The sequence below is a fragment of the Girardinichthys multiradiatus genome, chromosome Y (assembly GCF_021462225.1).
Source record: "Girardinichthys multiradiatus isolate DD_20200921_A chromosome Y, DD_fGirMul_XY1, whole genome shotgun sequence".
Classification (NCBI taxonomy): domain Eukaryota; kingdom Metazoa; phylum Chordata; class Actinopteri; order Cyprinodontiformes; family Goodeidae; genus Girardinichthys; species Girardinichthys multiradiatus.
Genome location: NC_061818.1, coordinates 40,376,200 through 40,386,185, shown reverse-complemented (window position 1 = coordinate 40,386,185; position 9,986 = coordinate 40,376,200). Strand labels below are relative to the sequence as shown.

Below are 9,986 nucleotides of genomic sequence, written 5' to 3'. Positions count from 1 at the left end.
GAACCTTTTCATGGTGTTATTCTGTTTTCAGAAACGTCCTTTTTCTAGTTTAAGGTATTAATTTGTTTCCCTGCACACATCTGAAGGCACAGATCTTTGAGGAACTGTAGCAGAAGGGACTTCATGTTCTGTTGGTGTTTTAATATAAACCTGAATATTTCTGGGAACATTTACTGGTTCTGATCTTTACTGTGTTCTGGTTCTGAGCTTCACCAGCAGCCTGCAGGCTCAGTCTTAAGGAATGAACCCAGACTTGTTGAAGTTCCAGGAGGGTCAATGAAGACAGGGACGCTGAGCTGATGTGGACTCTCATTTTATTCTCAGGTCGGTGAACAGAGAAGAAGCTCATTGGCTGCCTCAGTGAGTCACCGAGGAAGAGGTCGATGAAGATGAAGAGGAGATCACCTTTCCATCGATGGTCTCCTCCACCACAGTCATCACTTGCCGGATTGTGGAGGAGGAGCTGTGGACCAATCAGAGCACAGATAAGCTGAGCGTTTGGATCACCTGTGGACCTCAGAGTCCTGAAAGGTGCTTGAGGCTCACCTGCCGCCTCCCTCCCCGTCCAGCAGCCGTCTGTACTGTGCTATCTCCATCTCCAGTCGGGTCTTCAGGTCCAGCAGCATCTGGTATTCCTGGGACTGTCGCTCCATGTCGGCTCTCAGCTGCACCAGTTGATCCTCCAGAGATGTCACCTGCAGACACAGCACAGGTGAGACTGTAGCTCCTCCCACTTTGACTTTCTCACAAATCAGGACAAACAGAACTGAGTGGGTCTTACCTGCATCTGGTACCCGGACAGCTGCATGGAGTATGTGTTCTGAGTCTCAGCCAGGGTCGCCTCCAGTGATGCTTTCTGTACAGAAACCACAGAAGAAGAACTGGGATCACCTTGGGCTCCAACCAAATAAAACCTGGTGCCAGGTGTTAGCAGGTCAGTGCAGTGGTCCAGTCTAGGTTTTATCATTAGTGAAGTCAAGGATGATTCTGAGGCAATGCTTTTATTACTCCTAGTCTGGACCTCTGCAACTCCCTCTATGGTGGAGTGGACTAGTCTCTGCTTCATCATCAACAGGTCCAGAATTCAGAAGCACATCTGCTTTAGATGATTTTGAATCTCTTTTAAAAACCCATTTATTAACCTGGCTTTTAACAGATAGCAGAACCACCAGTCCCGGATCTTCTTTTATTGCAGATTTTATTGCTCTTTTATTATTTTTATTCTTCCTTTTAGTTTTTATTTACCTGCACTTTGGTTGCCTTTTGGTTCATAAAGCGTTTCATAAATACATAAATGATGACGATGATGATGATGCATAACTGCCTCCAGAAGTCACTTAATTGTAAGCAGCTGTGTGTGATTCAAGTTGAGTCTAAATGCAGCTGTTTTCTGAAGGCCTCAGAGGTTCTTGAGAACAACCAGCATCTTGAAGACCAAGAAACACAGCAGAAGGGTCAGGGAGAAGGTTGTGGAGCAGGGTTAGGTTCTACAACAATCTCCCAGAGCATCATCACCAGGGACAGCTGGTCGGAGTTGATGGAAGATGGATGGAGCTAAATCCAGGACAATGCTTGAAGAGAACCTGTTAGAGGCTGCAGGAGACCTGAGACTGGGGTGGAGGTTCACCTTCCAGCAGGACAACCACCCTGAACATCCAGCCAGGCCTAGTCAAAGTGCAGACTTAAATGCTACAGATAATCTGTGGCAAGACCTGAAAACCGATGTTCAACATATGTTCTCCATCCAATCAGACTTAGCTTGAGATGTTTTGCAAAGACATGCAACTGGATCTGCAAACAAAGGTGGTTCTACAAAGTTGTGACTCAGGGGGAAATGCACGCCCCTCTTCTCAGATTTGTTATTTATAAAAATATTGAAACCATGGATCATTTTCGTTCCTCTCCATGGTTCTGCTCTACTCCATCATATTAAGTCCCACTAAAAGGTTTGTGATAGACAAAACGAGGAAAGTTAAAGGGATGTGAATACTTAGGGGTGTGTATAGTTTGTTGATATGTGTTTGGTTTGTTGCTGTTAGAGAGGTGTGTGTCAGTGGGTGTGTATCTCCTCACCATTCCCAGCATGGTCTGCAGCTCGATCTCCAGAGACTGGAGCGTTCGTTTCACCTCCGTCACCTCGCCCCTGGACTCCTGCAGGGTCGCCGTCTGAGAGACCACCTCTTTGTTCATAGTCTCTGTCTGCACACACACACACACACACACACACACACTCTCAGTTTATGCTTGGACTCACAACGTGAGAACAGGAAGTGATGTCATGGCGGGCTCACTTTGGTCTGGAACCAGGCCTGCAGGTCTTTTTGGCTCTTGGCGGCGATGGCCTCGTAGTGCTCCCTGATCTCCTCCATGACCTTTGTGAGGTCCTGGGCTGGGGCAGCTTCCACCTCCACGTGGACCTGACCGCTCATCTGAGTGCGTGTGGAAACTAGTTCCTACACACATACACACACACACCATCATTAGTTGTGATAAAACTATATTTTGTCCTCTGTCACCATGGTGCTTCCAGCTCTCTGTGGGACCTTCTGCACCTTGGACACCATCATCTTCTTCAGCTGTAACCATCAGCTGCAGTGAGACTCATGCAACAGGCTGGACATATTCTTGGCATGTAAACTGTGTATTTCAGACATTTCATCTTCAGATGGAGCCTTCTGTGGGTTGTCCATAAAGTCTCACCTCCTCGTGGTTCTTCTTCAGGTAGATCAGCTCCTCCTTCAGACCCTCGATCTGCATCTCCAGGTCTGACTTGGACAGAGTCAACTCATCCAGGAGCCTTCTGAGTCCGGCAATGTCGGCCTCCACCGACTGACGCATGGCCAGCTCGTTCTCGTACCTGCAGGAGGATCAAGCAGGGCAGGTCAGATGTTTCATGTGGTAAACACCAGATCAGGTTTATGAAAATCTGACTCAGTTGAATAAACATTTTAACGGGGTCGGAGCTGTGCAGGACTCACTTGGTCCTGAAGTCATCTGCAGCCAGGCGAGCGTTGTCAATGCTCAGGTGGACATCTCCATTAACCATGAGGACCTCCTGGATCTGCAGACAGGAAGTCTGAAGTTACTCCCTGGATGCAGTGAACACCTGAAGCAACAGGTGAGGTCTGATGCAGACAGACTACATGATACTGATCCTCAAACTGGAGAAATTTGAGCTTTATTGCAGCTCTTAAGGTTGTCACACTTTATTATGAAGTCAGTGTTCATGGTTTTAAGGGCAGATTTAATAAATTATAGATAGAAGTGAAGATAGGAGCAGGAATCTGAATATTCACTCAGAGAAACATACTCTGAAAGTTAATTCAGAACCTCTGGCAGAACATTTCTAAAACAAATACCTGAACAAAAGAAATGGAACAAGAACAATGAATGAAATGTGCAGGAACACAGATCAGTGTTTGGAAGAGAGCTGAGAGAACCCAGCTGAAGGAATAGAAGCCCAGCTGGAGCCACCGTTAACCACTGAGTAGGAGAAGCAGGCCTCCAGTGGGCTGAGGAGAAGTTGTCGGGTTCAGATGAAGGACCAAAGCACAAACTGGTGCAGGAGCAGACTCCATCCTGCAGAGCTGGAACCTGGTTGAAGTCCTCAAAGAACTCAAGCTCTTGAACAGGAAATACTTCGTGTTTTTTAGATCTGCTGGAAATGAGCTACATTTTAAAGGAAATGTTATTTCATGATTGTTTCTTCTCATGAATTCTGTCTCAAACTGCAGCTCCTCACCTTCTCAGTGATGTCACTGATGGAGCTGAAGAAGCTGCTGTTGTCCCGGGTGGAGGGCCCCACCTTGCTCTCCACAAAGTCCCTGATCTTCTCCTCCAGTTCAGCATTGGCCTTCTCCAGCTTCCGCACCTTCTCCAGGTAGGTGGCAAGGCGGTCATTCAGGTTCTGCATGGTGAACTTCTCATTCCCGACCAAGCTGTCCTCCATGCCAGACGCACTGAAGCTCATCTGGGAAGAGAAGCCTCCTCCACCACCACCCATGGAGGAGAAACCTCCACCACTACCCATAGAGAAGCTTCCACCACCCAGGGAAGAGGAGGCGGAGGAGATGCGGACCCCCGAGCCTCCAGCCCCTCCATACACGCTGCCAGCCCTCATTGAGGAGAAACCTGCACCTCCTCCAAAACCGATCATGGAGCCGCCGGAGCCGGCTGAGGAGCGTATGGAGCGGGAGATGAAGGTGGAGGTCATGATGGATGCTGTGTTTCTGCTGTGGCTGGAGGCGACACAGAGAAGAGAGTGAGGAGCAGGGAGAAGGTGCTCCTTTTAAAGTTCCTGCAGGAGGCGAGGCTGCAGGAATGTGAGGAGCTGGGTGTGGAGATGACCTTTAATCAGACCTGTTCCAGCAGAATCTGAAGCTGCAGGCTGTTCACAAAATGCTCAGTTTAGACGCCCAGGTGTCTGCAAACGTCAGCTTGCTTCTGAGGAATGTCAGAGCGTAGCCTGCAGGTCCAGGTGGAAGCTCAGAAATCTCTATTTCAAAGAACCAGGATCAGCTTCTTCTCTCAGTGGTAGAGAAGTCCAGGCTGCAACTCATCCCAGTGACAGTTGGGCTCAAGGTCATTTAGAGCTGAATAAATTATGATTTTTCATTCATGTAGATCCTGAGGAGGTCCTAAGGCTGTGTCCCCGAAAGTGTCTGAGATGTTAGAGGATCTCCAGTTTGGATGAAACTTAAGGTGATAAAAATCAAAGCTTTCCACAGAAGCAGTGGGATGTCCGTCCCTCTGCAGGAAACCATTCAGGGAATCTGCAGGAATGGTTCTGCGTTGTGCTTTGGTTGGTCACCATTCAGAGCTGGATTAGTTGATGACTCCTGGATGTCAGATCCTCTGTGATCATCTCTTTCACATCCTGACCTCTTGGTTCTCACCTTCTCTGCACGGAACATTAAGAACCCAGATAAGACGACCTTCTGAACTTCTGATGCTGTCTGCTTATCTGAGGTCAGATCCTGGAAATGCTCCAGCTCCTGCTGGAGGATCCCACCATTTTCACGGATAAGCAGGGATATAGGTGGTTCAAGCATCACATTATGACCACTGACAGATGAAATGAACAACATTGACCATCTCTTTGTCATGTTACTTGGTAGGTGTGACATATCATACAGGAAGTGAGCATTTTATCCTCAGAGCTGATATCAGAGGCAGGGAGAGTGGACAAGGTGAAGATTGGCAGAAGTTTATTCAAGGACTAAACTGTGATGACTAGATTACTGGATCAGAACCTCTCCAAACCGCTCCAAGAGGTGTTCCTGGTCTCCACTGGTCCATGGAAGGACCAGCGCTGAACCAGGGCCAACATTCATTGATCCACATAAGGAGTGAAGGCTGGACCTTGTGGTCCGATCCACCAGATGAACTACTGTAGCTCAAACTGTTCTGCTTTATTCTGATGAATCAAGGTGATGGATGGGTTTGGATGAAACCATTACCCGGGGAACACAAGGAACCAAGATGCACTCTGAGAAGACAGCAAGCTGTTGGAGGCGGATGGTTTGTCCAATGGTCTGACCTTGGTGTTGCCATCCCCATAGATCTCACTTTCACATGTAGAACCAGAGAACTGCTGCAGACCCTTTCATGGAAAAAGTTCCCCCTGGTGGCCATGGCCTCTTTCAGCTGGACAATCCTCCTTTCCAAGCAGAAGTTCAAACCTGGACTGGTTTGAGGAACACAGCAACTTGGCCTCCAGGTTCCCCAGATGAGCTTTCTTCCTGTTTAAAAGGAGTTGTTCCTTTCCACTGTGGTCACATGCTTGGTCAGGAGGAGGAATTCCTGCAAAGGTAACAACTGGTGACCTTAGATAATTGATTGGCATTTCTGACCACCAGGATCTGACTGTATGGGCTTATTCTGGGATGAATTGAGTTTATTAGCTTTGACATTAGTTCTTCATTTGCTCCTTACAAATAAACTGAGTTAACCGAAGTTATATATGAAATCCCATTTCTCTAAGTTCTCCTTGATGTTCCATTTCACCCTGTTGACATTTTTATTCTCGCTCGTCCTTCGATCCTTGACTGAAATTTCTCCAACCTTCTCTTGGCTGCTGCTTCCCAGTAGATCCATCATACCTTCTGCAGCAGGTGGGAGCATTGCTGGTTTAATTCCTCCTGCACGGATCATTGGCTGAACACGATAGATTTACCAGGATTTTCTCCGCTTGTTGTGGCTGATTTTCCATCTGGCATCTGACCAGAGCGGTAAACTTAAAGCATGTGTGTGTAACCAGTGTTCGATGCAAATAAATACAGAGAAATCAGGAAAAAGTTGAGAGTGCAGATTTATTTTTTATTTTAGGACAACTCAGAACAAGAAGTGCATTTCAACCTGGAAAGACTCACATAATGGAAAAACAACAGGAAGACGGTTAAAGAGTTTATTAATGAAAGATTATTTCTTTGGCGCTCGGACCCCTGAGGAAGACGTGAACGGATGAAAATGAGTTTGAATAGACATTTTATGATTATGATTAGGTACGTCTTCCCCCCATGGGATCTGATCCTGGTGGTGGTGTAGGCCTTGGTATGGAAGGAGTTGGGAGCCTATGGTGGAGAAGGGGTGGAGGAGGGTCGAAGCTCAGCAGAAGAGTGGTGTCTTCCATGCAGAGGGTCTTTAAAACTGATGCCCTGGGAGATGATTGGCCGAGGAGGAGTGCGGACCTGCTGTTGATTGGAGCAGCCAGTGAGGAGTGATTGGACGTGGCGGGGTGGTGAGTCTTCCATGTTGAATTTTCGTTTCAGCTCCATTTGTTGTCTGATCAAGATTTAATTCAATTTGTCTTTGGACCCAAAGCCTGACGTTCAAAAACAGCCACATGGTCCATCCTAATGTTAGAGGGTTACCTGTTACTGTTTCTACCTGCAGCTTCCTGCTCTGTTTCCAGTCTACTGTCATCCAACCCCCCCCCATCCCAGGGTTTATCACCACCGCTCCCCATCCTGAATGAGACCTCACACCCAGTTAAACAAAGACTGATCCTTGATCACTGGAGACGTCCATACCCTCTCTATGAATCATGTTTTATTAGAACCACAGACCCAGTTCTGTCCCAGAAGCTGAACTTTAAACCCCTGCCCTGCTGGATTTCATTCTCGACTATCCCAGTTGCGACATGCCGAGCTGCCCGCCCCCCCACAGGGGGAGGGTCAGGATGTTTGTCAGAAACTGAAGTAATACCCGCAGAGAGGCGTCTTCAGGTTGGTAATCCATCACCTAGGCGACAGCCTCGCTGATTGGGGAATTTTATGGCTTTAGGCGAAGTTTCAGCATGATTGTGCAAAGGGCAGCACGCCGCTGGCTACGATTACAGTTTGTTTGCTCCGTGGTTGGTGCAGTTTAGCTCTGCAGACCTGGATCCATGAACTGAACAGCACTCCTGCAGCTTGTTGCTCCTCCAGAACATAACCCTTTGGACCAACTCAATCTGCATCTGCAGCCCCCTTATTTCAAATGATAAAATGTGTTGGTTTCATCAGGGGTTCTCCAGTCACTCGGCGCCAGCTGCTACTGTTTCAAACACTTCAGAGGCTAAGGTGTACCTGCACTCAGTGAGACCCAAACCTCCCTAAGCAAACAGAACCTAGATGGAGGTAATTTTTGATCTCAGTGATATCAACATGCAGTACTTGATTTGGCCCAAAGTTTTATGCCCGATTGTGGACTTATAGAAACTGGATCTACAAGGGAATAATGTAGTAAAAAGTCCGGACCGGTTTAAATAATAGACTCATCCATGCTTTCAGAACAACAAGGGTGTAGTTTGCTTCCAGCCGGTGCTTGGTGACGGACAGACATAAATCAGAACACATCTCACCAGCTTTAGCCTCACCTTATGAATCCCTAAATGGACCAGCATCACCAAAGCTCTCCTGCCTCACACTCCTTCAGGATCCTTCATGTCTGCTCATCAGCAGCTCTTCCAAAGGCTGGAAGCTGGAGCTAAGAGATCTTCGCTGTAGCAGAACCAAGAACCAAGAACCAAGGCTGTAAAAGCAGCTGCCTTCAGACATCACTGTTTTTTCTCTCTTTTCTTGACAGATTATATTTTATGTGTAATTTTGTCTATTAATGTTGTTTTTGTTTTCTAGAACTTTGGTTCACGTTGTTGTGTTTAAATAAAATCAGATTGGATATTATCAGTCTGTCACATTGTTCTGGTTGGCTTTTGGTCCACTCTTCTTTCAAAACATTTTTTTCTTCTCTGGTGTTTCTGCGCAGCTCTCTGTATGCTATATTTCAATCAGGTTTGGGTCAGGACTTTAACTAGGCCATTTCGGCACCTTGGGTCTTCAGATGGCCCAGTTTCAACCAGTAATCAGTTGTCAAACAGATGGTCTCACATGAGAGGAGAACATAGTCCACTCGCTGCTGCACCGTGGACCCATCAGCAGAACCACATGTCTGAACCATGAACCACTGGTTAACAAATGTATCCAACTTTTTAAGAGGCAGAACGTTCATTGAAAATCATGCAGTAAGACTGCCCTCATGTGTCAGTCAGCCGGTACTACATGCTGAAGGCAAGTTTGTTTGTGCAGCAAAGTTCAGACCTTCGTCATTCTTACGACATCAGCAGACAGGCTGGGAGAAAATATAGCAAAAAAGAAAAATCTGTTAAAATACAGATATTAAAGTTCTAAAAGCAGCAAATGTGTGTTGTCTGTTATCTTCTGACTTTAAATCCTTTCTAAAAAACCACCTTTTCACCCTGACCTTTGACATCTTGTTAATTTTTGCTCATTTCTATAGTAGTTTTTAGTTGATTTTATGCAGTTTTTATGTGTTTTTATTTTGTTATTATTTTATTTAATTATTTAACATTTTCTGTTTGTTTTTAAAGTATTTTTAAAGTAACTATACAGTGCTGGTGCTGTTTAATAAATAGATTAGACTGGATATTACTCACATTCTTAGAATAAAAGCTGCTGTAAACAGTCCTGATTTAAAGGAACCAACTGCTCCTGAACATCTCAGGTTTTGAGGCAGTTTGTTCCAGAACGTGGACTATGGTTCAGCTTGGACACCCTAGAATATCTGGTTTTTCACCCATGGGCGGATCAAAGCTGGAGACGATGGAAACATATATGGTGGCAACGACGTGGAACATAATGTGCTATAATGCTTTCCTTCTGTGTTTTGTAACTCAAACTGTTGATAACTCCTGCTTGGTTCCCAAAACTGGTGGAAAGGTGCGTGACGACTCTCCACAAAACACCAAAGTTTGAAGGAACCAAACCGAACCAGTTCACTCAGTGCATGTTTCCACTGAAGGAACGCTCGTTCTTGAACCGGTCTCGAAGACCTGAGGGGTCTACATGGTCCATACCTGACCAGCAACTCCATGGTGCAGGGATCCAACCGCTAAACAGTCGAGTTAATGAGAACATACACTTTAGGAACAATCATGCAATTATTAATATAGAGATAAGATGAACTTTATCACCCTCCTAGGGGGAAATTAAATACTTTCAGCTGCAGGACAGGTTAAAGGTCAATCTCTAGTAAGGTAATATTAGGAAGGATCAATAAATAATAGAAACAATAATAACCATGAATACAAAGTGAACCAAATTACAAACAATATAGTACAGAATTATTTAAATATTTACAGACTGTAAAATGCTTTTAAAAAAATTTTAAAACGGAAAAAATTAGAAACATATATATATATATATATATATATATACACTGCTGAAAAAAATAAAGTGAACCCTTAAACAACACAATATAACTCCAAGTAAATCAAACTTCTGTGAAATCAAACTGTCCACTTAGGAAGCAACACTGATTGACAATTAATTTCACATCTTGTTGTTCAAATGAAAAAGACAACAGGAGGAAATCTTTGGTGATTAGCAAGACTCACTCAATAAAGGAGTGGTTCTGCAGGTGGGGACCACAGACCACTTCTCAGTACCGATGCTTTCTGGATGATGTTTTGGTCACTTTTGAATGTT

General features: G+C 45.4%; 1 protein-coding gene across 1 annotated transcript; it reads right to left on the bottom strand.

Moving 5' to 3' along the window:
- Nucleotides 1-297: 297 nt before the first annotated feature.
- Nucleotides 298-4,275, bottom strand: LOC124865059 (keratin, type I cytoskeletal 13-like). Its single transcript, XM_047360067.1, has 8 exons — nucleotides 3,743-4,275; nucleotides 2,979-3,061; nucleotides 2,701-2,857; nucleotides 2,292-2,453; nucleotides 2,074-2,199; nucleotides 782-856; nucleotides 547-695; nucleotides 298-463 (listed from the first exon to the last, which is right to left on the bottom strand). Exons 1-8 carry the CDS (start codon nucleotides 4,211-4,213, stop codon nucleotides 358-360), a joined length of 1,329 nt encoding a protein of 442 aa, XP_047216023.1. The 5' UTR covers nucleotides 4,214-4,275; the 3' UTR covers nucleotides 298-357.
- Between the last annotated feature and the right edge of the window lie 5,711 nt (nucleotides 4,276-9,986).